We start from the raw sequence: 18,826 nt of genomic DNA, 5'->3' as shown, positions 1-18,826 counted from the left end.
ATGCCTATTACCACTGCTTACATACTCTCTAGAAACACTGATAGGAGTGTGATTTGTGGGAAGGATCTTTCTTGTGTTTGTGACCATTAAACATTTAACACAGCTGAAGGACGGAGGTTTTGGCACAGGTGAACATGAAAACCAGTAAATAATGTACTTTAATCTTTTAAAAACTAGGACTGTATTATGAGTCCAGTAAATTGCAAGTTCATGGATATAGTCCATCAATTGACACTTGACAAATGAGTGAAGACAGATCTAGGCAACCTTTAGGTAAGTGTGTATTTCAAGGCTTGGGTTAGGCAGTTCTCCAGTGAAGTGTCTGTTCTCTCACACATTGTTCATCTTTTAAGTATTTCTCAGTTTGCAATATTATTAATAACCAAGTGCAGTTTTATGGTAATAAAAACTTGAAAACTAAGTTTCCCCATCATGTGAGCCTTGCTGTGCCTTGCTGGCTGTAAGGGCTGAGCTCTGCTTCATGCAGCAGTGCTGTGAGGAGGAAGCTTTACAGATTCAAAGAATTTCAAGTTAGAATGCTTGATCTCTTCCATTGCCCAGAGTTTCCCATCCTGATCTTGAAGCTTTAGATGACAAAGAATTCAGAATCTCCCCAGAAAAGATGTTCTCTCCAGAGCCCTTCAGAGTGGATGTAAAATGCAGTAAGAGTGGTCTCATTAGTACTATACTTAACATCTGTAACCATGGTAATGGCACCTGCCTACTGCTGTGTGCTCCAGGATCATGCCTACTACAGCACTGTGTTAATAATCTGTTTCCCAAGGGCTTAATAGTGATGCACAAATCTTTTAGGTTTATGCTTCCCAGAAAGCTGTCCACCAGCCTGTATTCTTGTTCCTAGGTTTGCTGTTAGCAGCCACTCAGTGAATGGAGCTATTGTATTATAGAGGTACTCTGTAAGACTGAGCTTTTTTGATCATTATTTTTCACTCCACCAGTTTTTGTTCAGGTGCAGATGTTCTTAGCATTTTTTTATAAAATCACTGATAAAAGTAGCAATAGACCAAGAGCAAACACATCAAATCCTCTTGTCAACTGTCAGCTTCTGGAGACAGGACTTTTCTATATGTTGTTTCTCATACATCACTTGTTTAATGAACAAAGTACCACTATACAGTAGGTCTTTACTTTGAAGTCCTGTTTGCTTATTCCATCATTTGGCTCAGAAGCATCCCTGCCCTTTGAGAACCTGAATCCTCCATTGAAAACATCATCATAAATAGATATAATATTGGAGCAGACATATGAAGTGACACTCCTCCCCTACAGTATACTTTGATAAGAGGGTAAATAGTAGGCCAGTGTGAGGTGGGTTGGATTGTTTTGGCACAGCAGGCTGAGGAATTAGGAACAATAATAAGCAAAGTGTTTGCTCTCTGAATAACAGTTTCTTGATTTCTTCCACCAAAAGAGGACTCCTCCAACCAAAACAAACATTCACTTACCTTGGAACAAAAGTCTGTCTCCTTCCTGGAGAGATTAGTGAGTGAGGACAGTTTGTTTTCATTCATGCAATCTGCATTCAGTTTCATTTATTTTTGCCTGTTTAGAGAAAATAAATCTGCAAGTATTTTGTTGCTGGTCTAATCACTGGTTAAAAGATTTGTTGCATTTAATGGGAATACTCCTGTACATTTCTTTTACAGCTAACAGTGGCTCCGAAATTCCTACCAAACACCTTGATCAGTGCAGACTTTGCAGCCAATTATCTCACTAAGATCTATGGGCTCACTTTTGGACAGAAACCAAACCTGAGGTAATGGGTTGGGAAGTAAAACAATGACAGTGTTCTGCCACTGCCTGGATGCAGTTGGTGGCTGATAAGAACTATCTGGCTAAACCATGTTATTGCTTACTTACGGTTTTTGGAAAGAAGCTGCCTGTTTGTTATTCTCAGCATGAAAGATCAAATAATCCCTCAAACAAATACATTCCAAGGGCTTCTCCTAGCTGCCAAGCAGTTTTCATAGATAAAAATTAAACTGTCTCCATTTTCTTTGTGTGTCGGTTATGAGTTGAAAAGAGTTTCTCAAAATGGAGATGAACTGTTTAGAAATCCCTAGTTGTATAATAAGTCCATTCATTTAAAAATGGAATCAGGTTGAGAGTACAGCACTTTGCAGTACTCAACTATATTAAAGCTAAGCACTTCAGCACCTTCAGAGTGGTTCATACCCTCAGGTGTGGTTTCAAAGGTCTCTCTGCTAGTTTCAGGTTGTGATCTTCTCAGCTGGATCCAATGCAGCACATTGGCCCCTCTCAAATTCAGATGCACATGGATGACCTCCTGTGAGATATGGTCTTTTCCAAAGGCGTTTTGAGTAATCCATAAGGACACCACAGCGTCTAAATCCTGCAAAGACAACTCAGACTCTGTTGGTAGCAATGTACACATCCAAGTTGGGAAGCAGTTAATAATAGCTGACCCAGTTGAGCTCCTAGAGCTCAGTCTTGTGATGAACTGAAGAACTTTCCATTCCCACTGAATTCATTGAGAGCTGAATCTACACTAAACTTGGCCTTTAGTCTGGTAGGCTCTTGGTAGCTGAAAAGGCTGATTTGCTCACCGATTCCTGGCAATATCTCATCATGAAAGAAGTTAGATTTATACATGTGTTATTTCTTAATCTAAATTGCAGAAGCTGCTGTGTTTTGATTGTGTACTAAAATTCTTGCGCTCTTCTGAAGTGACTTTCACACTCCTCTATACCAGCACTGCTTTTAATCAGAATAATAACTCATTGATTTCCAAGATTGCTGATATAAAACCCTAACAAACACAGTTGTTCCAGTTGGTTTATTTGCCCTCAGTAGAGTTCATAGTCTCAGATGGATTGTTTGAAAAGCAAGGTTTTAGGAAAGGCAAATATTTGTGAGTTAAAAGTACAGTGGACCAGGCAGGATGAACAATATTTGCAGTGTGGCTCTGAACTCCCTGGAGTGTGTGATCACATGATTGTGTTTCCATACTGAGCCTTTCCTTCCTTCCAGGAAGATGTTGCCAAGTTCTCTGCAACTGGTAAAGAATCCAAGATCAAGTTAGAAAAGCACACTTTGACACTGTGCTCTCGGAATTTTAACCTGCCTCCGCAAGTTTAGGGGCTTGCTGCATCTTGGGGTAAGCACAGGGAAGGAAGAGGTAATCAGTCAGTAAAATCCTGTCATTTCTTTTGTTAAAAATAAATCAAATGAGTTCCTTTTGCAGTTAAAGCCAGTGAAAAGCAGGAATAATTTCATAGGTGTCCATTGCTTTATGCAGAATTAAAACCTGTGTAAGAAAGAACGAATCCATTCTTAAAAATCTGATTGGAGAACCTCTTCCTTGAATATTAAAGGCTAAAAGTAAGAAGAGCAAAAGGAGATTAAGAAACCCTCTTTCTCTCAATCCCAAAGGTTCATTCAAAACCCGAATTCTTCCAGATTGAGTAAATCTGCTCTTCCTATCAATATTCTTTGCCTGAGTTCTAGGAGTAGAACAGAAACTGTTTCCTGGGGCATTTCCAGCTGTCATGGGAACAGAAAGAATGGAAGGGTGAGAGACATCTCTTTCTTGAGAGATCTGCAGGTTGATTTTGCCCAGGTTTGATTCCAAGCAGAAGTTAAAACTGGGGACATATCAATTATTCAGATATGAGTTTTAACCCTCTCACATGAGGCCACCACACTGACATTCTCTATTTCAAAGCACTGCACAATCCCAGACTTGCACTCAGTTTCTTGTTAAGAAGATAAAGCTACATGTGAAATCAGTATTCATGTGCAGGTTTGGATTTTGAATAGAGCTAAATTTCAGAGAGTTTTTGGACTAACCGATTGGTTTTGCATCTGTATTCCTTACTGAATTAAAGGGCACATTTTAAAACCAGATTGAATCATCTCAAGGAAAGAAGATTGAAATACAGGTTTTAAACAGCCCTCTCATGGTAAACAAACCCTCCCCAGATCTCACTGTCTGTTTAACTTCATCTTTTTTCTCCTTCTAACAGATCTGTGTATCTTCATAACAACAAACTTTCAGATGCTGGGTTACCTGATAATATGTTCAATGGCTCTAATAATGTGGAGATACTCATCATGTCCAGCAATTTTTTGAAGTATGTTCCAAAGAATCTCCCTCCAGCACTATATAAATTACACTTAAAGGTAATGACAACAAGGTTTTGTATTCTTTCACGACTGTGACAAAGTTCTGTGTTTGTACAGCCAAGCCATTTCAGTGCACTTGGAAACATTCCCGGGCCCATTGCAAGTCTTGTCTGCTATATCCCCAACAGTAGCTGTCTCCCATGCCCTTGCTTTTTGTTCATAAGCAACAGTTTGTTTTTGCAAAACACTAAAATGCTCAGAGGGAGCAAAATGCTTTTCTATTTTCAGGGGAATGTGTTGCCAGTGCCTGTGTGGTAGCATTGCTGGCCTCTTCCCTGCATGTAATGATATTAATACATGTTATTGCAAGAAGGTAGATCATTCTCTATGGCCATCCAGTTGTTGGCTTCCCAGTTAAGTTTGCCACTGATGATGCTGGTTTCCTGACAGCTGCTTGCCCACTGTGTGCTGGCGTTGCTTGCTAACTCACTTCAGACAGACTACTGTTTCCTAGCATCAGTGGTTTTTGTTTGCTACCAAACTGGCGATTCACATGACACAGAGGAAGTTTGGATCGGTGATTCTTTGCTGCTACAACTTCTCCAGCGATAGTGCAATAGCAGAAGTTCTGGTATTAAGTAGTCTCCAGTATTCTTAATTCCATGTCATCTGATTTTGATAAAAACACTTCATCATGTCTGTGCTAGAGATCTCAGCCTTGTTAATGATGGGAGAGCAGTAGCAGTGGGGAGTCCTGGTTCTACTTCTCCAAGCGTTGACAGCTCCTTGGACGTGTGTAGAATGGAGCCTGTTATCAGCCCCTGGACTTAGGCAGTTCTGTGTTGCCTCCCAACTTTCTTTTCCCTCGAAGGTTTCACCGCTAATTCCCATTAAAGTCTTCTAGAAAAGAGGCTTCTTCAGCCTGAAGAAAAGTAAAGGCAAACAGTCTGATCCTTTAAATTGCTGGAATTTCTCTGCAAAGTGTGAAGGCACTAGTCCCCTGCATTGTATTGCCATTTATAGGTGATTATTATCTCCCAAAGGGATCTCAGACTTTGAGGATTACACTTTGAACTCATATCGTTCCCTGCTGCCACCAGTTGTGTTCAGAGCAGAGCAGCTGAAGAGAGAAATGAGCATTTTGTTTTCATGTGCACTGCCTCTCAGTAGTAACATTTACCTTGGTATTTTGACTGAGAAAAAACCAGGACAATGAGAAATGAGAGATGGCCAGTATAGTGGACCAAGAGTGTCCAAAAGGTGTACTTTAGATGTGGCAGAGCTTTGCTTTTTCTTTCACTATTCACTGAGACACTCAGCCAAATCTGTCTGTGATGGCATCCACTTTATGTTAGTTGGCACATGAATCCAGTTAGTCTGTCCACCGCATTTTTGTGTATACATGGATTGTGGGAAGTTTAACAAATCCAGTGGCTGTGTTTCATACATCCTTTTATAATTCCTACAGTTTCCGTATGGAATTTCTAAGTGGATTGTTTTGTTCATGTCTGCCCACTGGCTACTCCAGAGTGACGCTAAGGCAATAGAAGTAATTGTTTTGGGATCTACACTGCAGGAACTGCACCTTTTGGAATACCTGGGAGGGTGGCAGGTTCCCAGCTCCCAATTGAATTCTTCTTTATGGTGAAATCTGTCTTAAAAATTCCAGAAATCTTGAGCAAACTCCAGAGGTAGTTTTCTGGATCACATTATACATTTGCACGTAGGTGGGAGGGCTATGTGAATACAAAATAAAACTATCTGGGAGGCAGGGGGCAAATTCTACCTTCTTAACCCAAAGATTTCATGGGGAATCAATAAAGGTCACTTGCAATATTTCAGTCTAGTATTTATTTCTTAAGCAGAATTATCATGCTCCCTGAAATATCTTACGTCTGGCCCTTTTGAAGTTTGATTGCCTGATGCTAGTTGAACAGAACCTGAATGTCTTGTGTCGTTTCGTGCCAAATAATGTGCTTTGTGCTTCCGGTGGCTCTAGAACAACAAGCTGGAGAAGATTCCCAAAGGAGCCTTCAGTGAACTTACAGGTCTGCGGGAGCTGTATTTACAGAATAACTACTTGACAAATGAAGGAATGGACAATGAAACCTTCTGGTGAGACTGAGATCTGTAGCTTGTACCTATGTGTCTTCTACCTCCTCTGGTACAGTAGTACATCTACTGAACAAAGTATCTCTTAAAAAGTGCATTTATTAAAAGCTGAATGATGTTACACATTCCTCTGCAAAATCTACATGAAAAGTCTTAGATTCAGATGCTGCCATTCAAAAGCAAGGGTCTGGGTGAGTGGTTTGAATTCCCACTGCAGAATACTTTTATACAAAAGACACAACACATCAGCCTGTACCATTCCCTGATTGCCACAGACACAGTCACACCAGGTACTGAGTGCCTTCTGGGAAAAGGCTACCCAGAACAGTGTTGAAAGCTGGTCTCTGTTCTTCCGAACTAGCCAAAAGCGATGTTACTTGGGACTTTCCAGTTTCAAGGACAGATCATTGGAAGTTAAGGCCAGATCTTCATCTTTGGTAAAGCCACTTCTGTGTTTCTGGGAAGATGACTTGAAAGCAGCCACGGATAGACAGCAGATGATTGCTGGAGTAGGCAGGGATGCAGTGGTGCTGCTCAATAGCCAGATGGCTGCAAAAGCTTTGCTACAAACTAGTGCAACAGAAATAACCTTGGGCTGTCCTAAATTTAGCTTGGGACTTAGCACTTCAGAAAGTTAATGGTGTCTCTGCCTGCACTGAGTTCTGCCCTTCTTCCGCTTGAACATCCAAGTCACATAATCTGTCCTGCCCATAAATTCTGTAAACTTTTCTAATGTCCAGACATGAAAATGTATCAAACTGTACTTTCCTTTTCCACGTCCCACTCCCAGAGACCTCCGTTAGCAATTTACCATAGCTGTGTTGTGTCCACCTCCAGGTCATGTTGGACATACCATTTCTGTTAAGATTTTGATAAATAGAGTTCAGAGGCTATAGCCAAGGCACCAGTCACAGCAGAGGGGTGGATTTTGCTCCTTGCTCTCATGATACTGACTGTATGCCACAGCATAGAGCTTCTGAGATGTACCCAAGCAGGGAAAACATTTCAGCTTGAAGCAATGAACTGCTTTATCTGAAGAGTATTATTTGCTCATTCAGAGCATGCTTGGATAGTTATGAATAGCAGCATAGTAACCAGTAAGTAATGTCTGTAATACATTAGTTCTTGCATTTCCTGAAGACTTTCTAGTCATCTGTAGTGGGTTATGTAGTGCCATGTGCAGATTAAAAGCCTCATTTGAACTGAGAAACTGACTTGATATAAAAGGGACTACAGGGAGGGCTCCTCAGTCTTGGCATATAACACCACTGATCCACATCCAGTTGGTATAAGTGGCTGGTGTGGGGATTTATTTTTGCTTCAACTGAGTCCATGGAATCCAGATTCAGTAGCTTACACAAAGCAGCTCTAGCCCTGACTCACTTCCATAATGCTGGAGGGTCAGGAGAAGTTCACCATCTTAGCCTAGGCCACTGAATTAAGCATTTCTGCTTTTCCTAAGAGTAATATTTTATCATCTGGAAAGCAGACCTTCAATATACACTTTTAGAGTGACAGAAAGACTCATGCTCAGGCTATGTTTCTGTGAAACCAGGGATAAATTCTGTGTTCTAATGGCACTCCTGTGGCATCTTTCGTGTGGTGTTGGTGCACCGAAATTGCTCACATGTTGCTATCTGTGGTGTCAAATAAGAGAGCAATAGACTGCAAAACTGATCTTGAGTCTCAGCCCAGAGGCAGTGTGGATGTCTGGGGACTTCAGCAGGTAATGTTGCAAATGTGGCTGGGGAGCAATGGCAGCACCTAGTCCTGATCCTCATGGCTCCCTGTTTTGCTGTCCACATCAGTCACATCATGAGATCAAAAAGGGCAGCAGTGGGAGCTGTGCTGGGTAAAAGACTAAAGCAAAGATTGTAAAATCTATGGGGAAGTTGGTTATCGTTTCACCTTGCAGAATCTAAATGGAGAGTGTTTTCTTTCCTGCTTTCCCAAGGAAATTGTCTAGTCTGGAATATCTGGATTTGTCCAGCAATAACCTCTCACAAATCCCAAGTGGTTTACCTCGAAACATCATCCTCCTTCACCTGGAGAAGAATGCAATTAAAGTGATTGGCAGAGATGTCTTGACCCAAATTAAGAATCTGGAGTATCTTCTCCTCCACAATAACAAATTAAAAGCCCGAGGTATTCACCCATTAGCCTTCCAGGGCTTAAAGAAGCTGCACACTGTCCACCTGTACAACAACATGCTGGAAAGGATACCCAGTGGGCTGCCCCGGCGAGTGAAAACACTTATGATCCTTCATAACCAGATCTCTGAGATTAACAGGAATGACTTTGCTACCACTTACTTCCTTGAAGAGCTGAACCTGAGCTACAATAAGCTCAAAACTCCCCAGATCCATCGGGAGGCTTTCCGTAAACTAAGGCAACTAAAGTCCTTGGATCTCTCTGGAAACAACCTCAATACGGTGCCCTTTGGCTTTCCAAAGAACTTGCAGATTCTGAAGCTGAAGGAGAATGAGATAAGTGTCATCCCAAAAGGGACTTTGTCTGGGATGACAAAGCTGCGGGAATTATATTTGAGCAACAATAAACTGAAAGTAAATTCAATTTATTCAGGAGCATGGAGAGAACTCAGCAGTCTCCAGGTAAAACATTACCTTCTCTTATTGTTTTAGTGATGCTGATGTCCTCGTCTGTCTGCTTAAGCCACTTTGTATGGCACCAATACTAGATGTGCTTGGTCCTCATGTGTGGGGCTTGTAAGTGCTATGCCCTCCGTTTCTAGACTAGAAATGATGTGCTATTGTGCCAGAGGTGAGTGCCTCCCACTGCTGACCAGGGTGCTAATTCTGGGAAGTGTAAAAACAGCTTTGTTTTTGAACCCTAACAGTGTCCTATATTTCTAGATTAGTGAAATGTTGTCGTTATAAACTGAAACTAGGCCTTTCAAATAGCTTGTCTCCCAAAAGATTTAAAATCGGCTCTGAAGAGAGACAGCAGGAGGAAAGAATGCATAAACAAAAACACTCAATTCTCAAAGCCCCCACATCAGCTTATAGTCAGACAGGCCAAGCTGCAGGATTTAGCAGCTGAGCTGGCTAAGGCACCTGGATAGCCGCTGGGAGGCCTGGATTCAGTCAGCAGCCTTCTAATTTGCTTAATTGTTAGAGAAAGTTAAACACAAACCATAAGGCAAGCAGGAGAATCACATTTGTGCTGTGCAAAGTGCCCTTTCAAAGTTGTTACATTACCTGAAGGATTTGTCTGCATTTCCTTTTAGGCAACAGCCTGTTTCCTGCAGTGAAAAGTATTACCTGTGTCATATGGCAACCAGCTAAGGGTGCATATGGTTAGGTCACTGTACAGGCAAAGTTTGTACATCTCAGAGCAGACCAGGTATAAGGGACATGGAGCCTATGTCACACTGGCTTCTAGTGTGTTCTCAGATAATGCAAAAAAAATTTATCTGTAGGAACCTTTCCCTTTCAGTTGTTTCTGGGAATAAATAGTAGCTGGGTTTTCTGTTAATGTGAATCAGCAATGCAGCAATAGTATCTATAGAGCTTTTGGCTTGCATCAGCTGCAGATTTGGTCCATGGCTTTAATAATACTTTTTGCATTTGTTTGGTGCCTCACTGATAGGTATAGGGGATGGATGGATGTGTGTGTGCATGCAAACGCATCTAAGATGAAAAGTAGCCTGGAAGGAAGATGCTTTTGTGAAACACAGATGCTGGAATTGACAGGCACTGTCATTTGGGTTGGGTCTTCCCTCAAACAAAAATGGGTCATGAGACCTGTTAGGCAGCGTTGGTTGTTGGTTGGAATCACAAGCTCTTGTTCTCAAAAGGCCTGATTCATAGTTACTTCATGTTACTTTTATTCTACTGTCACTCCCTGGTAGTCAGTGTCAGTGTTGCTGTGTAAAACATTGGTCTTTCAGTTGTGCCTACCCCCTTGCAAACCCTGTTCATGTTAAATAAGGTTAAGATAATAACACATACGTAAAATCTGATTAGACTAATGGTGCATTTTTGGCTGTTTCTTTTTTCTGGAACAGCATTCCTACTTGTAATTTATTTCCATGATAGTATATTATGAATCTTTTTAACGTTAAAGGCTTAGATGTGCCATTGGTTTATGAGCTGGTCCACTGGAGTTGATTTGAAAAAAATCATCACATAAGATCCTGATGGTGCATGTACTTAGCATACGCTTCGTCCACACTGTTTCCATGGAAATCACTGAAGACTATCTGCAATTGCAGAGCCAGACATTTGCATAATTGTTTGCCACATTAGGATTATGTGGGGAATAAACCTACTGAAATAATGACAGTCATTTGCAGAAGTATAGCTTTGAGTAATGTGCAACTAGCGTGTCAGCTTGGTGCAATGAAAATGCCACAATACAGGATAACAAAACACTTCTATTGATCCATTTTCTTGCGTAAAATCCCTGGCCTTTAGTCCTGGTGTTTTCATACAATCTCCTTGTTAGAATATTTGCAGATGTTTTTATGTGTAACTCTAGTCACTAACCTTAGCTAGGGAAGTGTTTGCAGCAGCAGCATCTTCCAATGACTTCTCATGCAAATCTGAAACCCAGTCTGCTTTTAATTCATGTAAAGCAGGCATGGGCTAAAGCTTGGGGGGAAAAATGCTGGGACTCCTGTCGTGGTTTAAGCCCCGGCTGTAAATTAGAACCACGCAGTCTACTTCCCCCCCCCCACTCCCCAGAGGGATGGGGAGGAGAATCGAAAGAATGTAACTCCCACGGGTTGAGATAAGAACAGTCCAGTAACTCAGGTATAACACAAATCACTACTGCTGCCACCAATAATAATAATGATAAGAGAAATAACAAGGGAAGAGAATATGATACCGCTCGCCGGAAAAGAGCCCGACCGAAAAGAGGACGTGCCCTTCCGGGTAGCTCCCAGTTACATCCCCGGGCATGACGTGCTGTGGTATGGAATACCTCTTTGGCTAGTTTGGGTCAGGCGTCCTGTCCCTGCTTCCTCCCGGCCCCTCCTCCTCCCTGGCAGAGCATGAGACTCACAAAGTCTTTGGTCAGTCTAAACATCACTGTTATCAGCTTTGTTCCGAGGCTGAAAGTCAAAAACACAGTGCTGCAACAGCTACTAAAAAGGAGAAAAACTGACTGCTACTGCTGAACCCAGGACAGTATCCACCCCTTATTCCATACCATTCACGTCATGCTCAGATCCCACATTTTCCATATACCCTCACTCTCATTTCAGTGCACTCTTATCTTAGTGCACGGACCAATTCCTATAAAGCTACTGAGTCCGTTCGGTTCATGATGTTGGGCTCCATCTCTTGTAACAGTCTTTCAGGGCAGGAGAGGCTGTGTGCAGTGTTGGATCGTTGTCTGCTGATGCTGATCGTTCCTTCACTGTAAAACTCATCCGGTTCTATCAAAGTTCATTCTCTGTTGGGATGATGGTCGGAGGGAAGTCAGGGCCAGTCGCTGGTGCCCTGCAGACTTCTAGTTGATGGCTATAGCAGGCAACAGCGTACAATTGAGTTCATTGTCTGTTTTCCCCTAAAATCAAATCCCCTTGAGGTACGCATCGGACTTCCCCATCTTCCCGCATTACCCACCAAGTATATCCAGGTCCCTGAGCAAAAGCAATCCCACGAGTGAGTTTGCCTTTACCTGAAGCAGGAATAACCCAGACTGTCTTCCCCAGCAAATTCTTCATGTGCACCACAGGAACTTTGTCCCCCTCTACAATATGTAAAAGTTCCGACTGGGCTGGGCCAGCCCTGTTGGCAGATCCTCTGGTGTTGACCAACCAGGTGGCCTTTGGTAAGTGTGTATCCCAATGCTTGAAAGTTCCCCCGCCCATTGCTCTCAGTGTAGTTTTTAACAGCCCATTATACCGTTCGATTTTCCCAGAGGCTGGTGCATGGTAGGGGATGTGATATACCCACTCAATGCCATGCTCTTTGGCCCAAGTGTCTATAAGGTTATTCCGGAAATGAGTCCCATTGTCTGATTCAATTCTTTCTGGGGTGCCATGTCGCCACAAAATCTGGTTCTCAAGGCCCAGGATAGTGTTCCGGGCAGTGGCATGGGGCACAGCGTATGTTTCCAGCCATCCGGTGGTTGCTTCCACCATGGTAAGCACATGGCGCTTGCCGTGGCGGGTTGGTGGGAGTGTGATATAATCAATCTGCCAGGCCTCCCCATATTTGTACTTCAGCCATCGTCCTCCATACCAAAGAGGCTTTAACCGTTTGGCTTGTTTAATTGCAGCACATGTTTCACACTCATGAATAACCTGGGCAATAGTGTCCATTGTTAAGTCCACCCCTCGATCACGGGCCCATCTGTATGTTGCATCTCTGCCCTGATGGCCTGAAGTGTCATGGGCCCACCGAGCCAAAAATAATTCACCTTTATGTTGCCAATCTAAGTCCATCTGAGCCACTTCAATCTTAGCAGCTTTATCCACTTGTTGGTTGTTCTGGTGTTCCTCAGTGGCCCGACTCTTGGGTACATGGGCGTCTACATGGCGTACCTTCACCACCAGGTTCTGCACCCGGGCAGCGATATCTTGCCACAGTGCAGCAGCCCAGATGGGTTTACCTCTGCGTTGCCAGTTGCTCTGCTTCCATTGCTGCAACCACCCCCACAGGGCATTTGCCACCATCCATGAGTCAGTATAGAGATAAAGTACTGGCCACTTTTCTCGTTCAGCAATGTCCAAGGCCAGCTGGATGGCTTTCACCTCGGCAAACTGACTCGATTCACCCTCCCCTTCAGCAGTTTCTGCAACTTGTCTTTGAGGACTCCATACAGCTGCCTTCCATCTCCGATGCTTTCCCACAATACGGCAGGACCCATCAGTAAACAAGGCATACTGCTTTTCACTTTCTGACAGTTTATTATATGGTGGGGCCTCTTCAGCACGCATCACCTCCTCCTCTGGTGACATTCCAAAATCTTTGCCCTCTGGCCAGTCCATGATGACTTCTAGAATGCCTGGACGACTGGGATTTCCTATTTTCAATTCATGCACCCGTTCCTCCAAAGCTGAAGTAGGTTTTCCATCCCACTTCGTCATGTCTTCTCCATGATCCCGCAGGTAAAACCATAGGGTGGCCCGTGGTGTTTGCCTTCTATATCTTCTGTCTCGAACAATAGGACGTCTTTTGTTAACAGCTGAGACCTGTGTTGGTACACGTGAGGAGCTGGATAAATCAGATAGATCGTCCCTCAATTGTTTGACATCCTGGGACAGTTTTTCCACAGCTGAGATGATGGAAGGGGTGAGATTGTCTTCGAACTCTCGGAGTTTATGAATCATTTCATCCACTGTTGGTGTTACTATGTCACCCCAGGTTACTGTTGCCAATGAATGGGCATATGATGACGGTGCATTCCGTGTAAGTTTTCGCCACATGGGTCGTGTACATTCGACTTCATCTGGGTCTATGGGTATATCTCCGTTATTCGGTTTGATGTGATAGATCATCTCTACGATGGCTGATTCCCTCAGAGACTGGATGCCTTTGTCTAAAGTAGTCCACTTGGCCGAACGACTCGTAACATCGTCCTTGTATGGAAATCTTTCTTTCACAGCTGCCAAGAGCCGCCTCCAAAGACTGAGGGACTTTTTCTCTCTTGCAATTGCTTTGTCAATTCCCCCTTCTCTAGCAAGTGATCCCAGCTGCTTGGCTTCCGTACCTCCTAGTTCGTGACCATCGGCCCCATTGTCCCAGCATCGCAGCAACCAGGTGATGATGTGCTCCCCTGGTTGACGGGTAAAATCTTTTCGCATATTCCGTAGCTCGGTTGAGGTCCGAGGTCGAGAAGTCACCTCTTCTTCTTCTTCGTCATGTGATGATGACTCCTGACCAGATGCTGTCCTGAGTGGTGAATACATTGTTTCTTCATCTCGCTTCACCCTTCTTGCCTCTTTTTTGCTTTTTCTCTTGCGTAGAGGGGCAATCGATATTGGTACGAATTGGTCCTCTGGTTTAGCTGCAGTCATCACTGTGGTTTGAGTAGCAACAGTACTTGTCGCTGGGGGTGGTGTAGCTGCTGTGGTTGGAGCTGGGGTAGCTTCGCTGTCTGTTGCAGTTGAAGTTTGAGTAGCGGCTGTACTTGTCGCTGGCGGTGGTGTAGCTGCTGTGTTTGGAGCTGAGGTAGCTGCACTGTCTGTTGCAGTCGAAGTTTGAGTAGTGGCTGTACTTGTCGCTGGGGGTGGTGTAGCTGCTGTGCTCGGAGCTGGAGAAGCTGCGCTGTCTGTTGCTTCGCTCTCAGATCCAGGGACATTTTTTCCCTTTTGAAGGTGCTGGATAGCGTTGAACAAGGCCCGGTAGGCATAGGCCAAGCCCCAGCACGTTGACATGATTTGTCCCTCTCTGGTATGACCAGGATGACAGCACACCTCATTTAAGTGTTTTACTAATTCTTCTGGATTTTGCAGTTGTTCGGTGGTGAAGTTCCAAAGCACTGGAGGGGCCCACTGACCTAGATACTTGCCCATACTATCCCACACACCTTGCCACTCATGGCTGTCCAGCCTTGGGGAAAATCTCTCGGTCCCCCTATTTTGTCGTCTAACCCCAGACAAGACCCAAACCCGACTCTGCTTAACTCTTGAGATCAGACGTAATGGTTGTGGACAAAACACACTCTGTATGCGTGCCAACATAACAATACAACAGTAGACTGCGTGGTTCTAATTTACAGCCGGGGCTTAAACCACGACAGACTCCTAAACAAAACAACATGATGTCTCATGCGAAATCATGGTGCTAAATTGTAGTGTAAGAGAGCGTAATTGTCATGGCCACACTTAACCTTGATGCAAATTAAAGGTAGTTTAAATTAGTTTATATTATAATAAATACCGCTTCAGTTTTTCCACCACAAACTCAAACTGCACCTTTTTGTATGGCTGACAATCTGCAATTGCCATTGTACACACAGTGTTTGTATTTGCCTGACCTCACCAGAAGGGAGAGGCTCTGCAGCAGACTCACCAAAGTGCCATCTGCAGAATAGAGCCTATTTCCAGATGATTTTGAGACACAACAAATCCTGGATAAGCTTTGCATAAACATCTCACTTATGCAGTGTTAACGTACTAAGTTTTCTATAAGGGCATATATATACCTATAGGTATTTTTATAGACTTACATGTATGTGTGTGTGTATATATATATACACATACATATAAAAAAACCAATGGGTAAACTTCCAAAGGAGGAGGGGGTGTGTATAGGGCCAGCCTTTGGAAGCTCATTCGTTGTCAGATCTCTTTTTGGAGTGCTGCCAATATTTAAATTCAGCCGTTTATTTGACTCATTGTCTGTTTCTTGCAGTCCCTAGACATGGCTGGCAACCAGCTGACTGCTATCCCATCAGACCTGCCAGAATCTCTGGAGTATCTCTATCTTCAGAACAACAAGATCACAACGGTTGCAGAGAGTGCTTTTGAATCCACACCCAAAATAAAGGGGATTTACCTCAGGTAAGGTCAAGTTTCCACTTCAACACACACTTTATAATGGCTTACTTCTTGGAAAATACTTAAACCCCTAACTTTCAAAATAAGCAATTTTGTTTTCCAGTAATGTATGCTGAAACTGTGTTCATCTGCTCAGAAGAGACATGGCTACACATAATAAGGTCTTTCTGTTTGGAGAGTGTGTCCTCTCTGTGCTTGTTAGAATGGATTAGGCATGTTAGAAATTCTCGGAAATTAGTGTTTAACATTATGTCATACTCCAGTGTTCAGCTGTGAGCTCAAAGTTTACACTCTGCTTGTAACACTACAGCTTTTCTTGTGTCTTGGATTTTGACAGAATCCCCCTTGAGTGAGGCGTGAATGACTAATGTTGGAGTTGTGCACATTCCCTTGACAGCTTTGTCAGAAATAAATGGCAAGTTACAACTTACGTAGCTAAGTTTAGAAGCTTTTTTATCCTACTTGGTCAGCTGGATGAGGACTTTGTTTTTATAGGTGACAGATACAGACCTTTTTTACATACAGTATAAACTCACAGTAATGTAACTGGTTTAAGCAGAGATCTATACCACAAGAAGTGAAGCAAGAATCTGTTCCAGTAATATATACAGTTTTAATCTGATGGAACATTACTGAAAATATTGCTTAGAATTAATCTATGAACCCTTATGGAACATTTCATTAAGGTGATCCAATGGATATGTTCAAAGAACCTAGGCTGCCTGCTGCACAAGACTAAACATGGCCTTATTTTGTCTGTATGCAGCTAAACTGTGCTGAAGAGTTCTGAAGCATACCTTTTCCGATGAACGATTCCATACCAAGCAAATAAAATTACAAAGTCTGGTGTAAATTAGAGCAGTCTGTCTATTCAGCTGCTCACATTTATGAGATTTTAGTGAATGCTTGGATGCAACCCAGAAACCACATACCACATTCTGTATTTCTATCTAAAGAGAAAAAAAGGAATTTGCAAAACTGTTTTGCTGATGTATTTAGGAGGCAACTCCACCCAAGCTATGTTTCTTAATGGGAGGCTATTAATCACTGCAGTACTGTGAAACAACAGTATACATCTGGAATATTAGACAGAATATGATTTGAAGCTTGTTCAATAGTAACAGACCAAACAGTATAGGTGAGAGCTTCTTAAATTGCAGATTAGTTCTTGGAAACCCAAATAACAGATGAAAAATTATTGCATGTTGCTTTGTTTCTAAAGGGATTCTTTGTGCCAGTGTTTTGAATTTCGTGGAAGAAGAATTAAACTATCAAGGGATGACACTGAATCTCATGAAAAATCAAGTTACACTTTGAAATGTGGGCTGTGGAGCAGAAGCCTGTTCTCTCTGTGAAGGAGAAAGCAGAATACCAAGAGAAAGAATTTGTGGGGGTGGAATTCCAATATTATGATTTTTTATCTTGTAGAATACAGTTGTAGAAGGAGGAAGAAGGGCTGAGAAAATTAGGAGGTTTTTGAAAGCTTGATTAGTGAACTTGAAATCAATGGGAGATTCTTAATGTTTCCCAATAGTTTCCTGCAAGGTCCTTTGTGGTGGTAGAAAGTGCTGTCAGCAAACTTTGTTCAGTCGTTTCATTTGCCTGCTTGAAAATCAGAACCTTCTTTTCCTTCCCTTTCCCATCCGGAGTAGTCTGTACTCCTAAAGTGCTGTTGTGAGTCAGTGTAAAGTTAAGAGTAACTTATGTCAGTGTAAGGATGTAACTAGGATTAGAGTAACTGCAGAATAGTTTCCTCCTACTCTACACATTTGTGTGTTGGATATGAAAATGGGTTTATTTTAACAGGAAGGCCCTTTTGTTTGTTTAAAGGTTTAATAAGATTGCTGTTGGAGCACTGAAGGAAAGTATCTTCCAAAACCTAAAGCACTTACAAGTCCTGGATATTGAAGGGAACCTTGAATTCAGCAACAGTTCTAAGAATAAGGATGACTCAGAAGAGGAAATGGAAGATGAGGAAGAGGAAGAAGAACTGAGATAAAACATGAACTCACACAATCACATCATGTGGCAGGTAACAACTCTAGTTAAATCAAGGACCCACTTCTCAGACTCTTGCTTAAATAATTCCAATTTACAAGTGTGACTAAAGCATAACAAGTGCGTGTCTGAGCCCTGGACTCAAAGACTTCCACTGAAACATGGCTGGGAATTGCAGAATCAAAAAAGTTGAAAGTATGTCATTTTGTAAAATGAAACAGTATATATCTGGTTTTTATCAGAGGCAGTGGACTGTTCATAGCGACCTCTGCTTATAGCTACAACAGACACAAAAGCTAAATACGAAGGTCATTATTTAGTAATTCTGATAACAAAAAAAGAGAAAAGGTCTTTAATGTTTTTAAGCAACTGGTTCAGAAGGAAAATAGAACCACCTGTAAAGCTTACTGAATGCAGAAGACCATGTGAGCTGAAAATGGATTAAAAAATTAGACAGATTAAAAGAAGATAGACCCATTGGTGTCTGTTAAACATGGCATTAAGATTACAACCTCTATCTCAAGCAGACCTTACATCACTGACCACTTAAAATGGGAAGATAATGCTATACTTGGCATATTTCTTAGGGAAAGGGTATCTACTGCAGATCATTTTTGGAGACAGTATGTAGGGCTGGATTAATGCCTGATCCCGAGTAGCCAGTTCTCACAACAGCCTGTGGTTTTTGCTTTTGCGAAGTCTTGGTGAGGTCTTCATTGCTCACCTCACCCAGATTCACTAAGAGGAGTCTGGGCAGTTACAGGTGGTTGCTGCTGAATTTGCACTGGTAACTGAAATTAAGATCTCGGTGTTCCATAAGCAATCTGGCCAGCCACTCAATCTCTCTAGAAGAGAAGAATCTTTTCTCTTTTCAACTGCAGAAGAAAATGTGAAGGGAGAATAATGTTTGAAGACTATCCAGGTTTTTTTCCATAAGAAAAATGGGGATCTGCTTAGTGCATCTCTTAAGCATTTTATGTTCAAAGATGATGAGGTTCAAGACACTACTCTCTACTTTTGGAGGTCTAAATTCTATGACTTGAAAGAAAAAAAGGTTTAAGTTTTTCATTTTGTCCCTAATAAACATTTTGTCATGAAGAATGACACAAGGAATTGCTGGGAATAGTGCTA

At 42.3% G+C, this 18,826-nt stretch overlaps 1 protein-coding gene across 1 annotated transcript in view; it reads left to right on the top strand.

Moving 5' to 3' along the window:
- Window positions 1-18,826, top strand: part of PODN (podocan) — a gene marked incomplete at its 5' end in the record, with an annotated part of 28,666 nt that overhangs the window by 9,452 nt on the left and 388 nt on the right. Inside the window, 6 exons of the mRNA XM_080624262.1 lie at window positions 1,668-1,777; window positions 4,008-4,164; window positions 6,107-6,222; window positions 8,174-8,831; window positions 15,552-15,700; window positions 17,528-17,729. Of these exons, the coding sequence (XP_080480388.1) occupies window positions 1,668-1,777; window positions 4,008-4,164; window positions 6,107-6,222; window positions 8,174-8,831; window positions 15,552-15,700; window positions 17,528-17,696 (1,359 nt within the window). The 3' untranslated portion in view covers window positions 17,697-17,729. The remainder of the gene's footprint in view (window positions 1-1,667; window positions 1,778-4,007; window positions 4,165-6,106; window positions 6,223-8,173; window positions 8,832-15,551; window positions 15,701-17,527; window positions 17,730-18,826) is intronic.

The sequence above is a fragment of the Psittacula echo genome, assembly GCF_963264785.1.
Source record: "Psittacula echo genome assembly, chromosome: 7".
NCBI classification, from domain to species: domain Eukaryota; kingdom Metazoa; phylum Chordata; class Aves; order Psittaciformes; family Psittacidae; genus Psittacula; species Psittacula echo.
The sequence above is the reverse complement of the archived record's forward strand: the minus strand, read 5'-3'. Positions and strand labels throughout refer to the sequence as shown.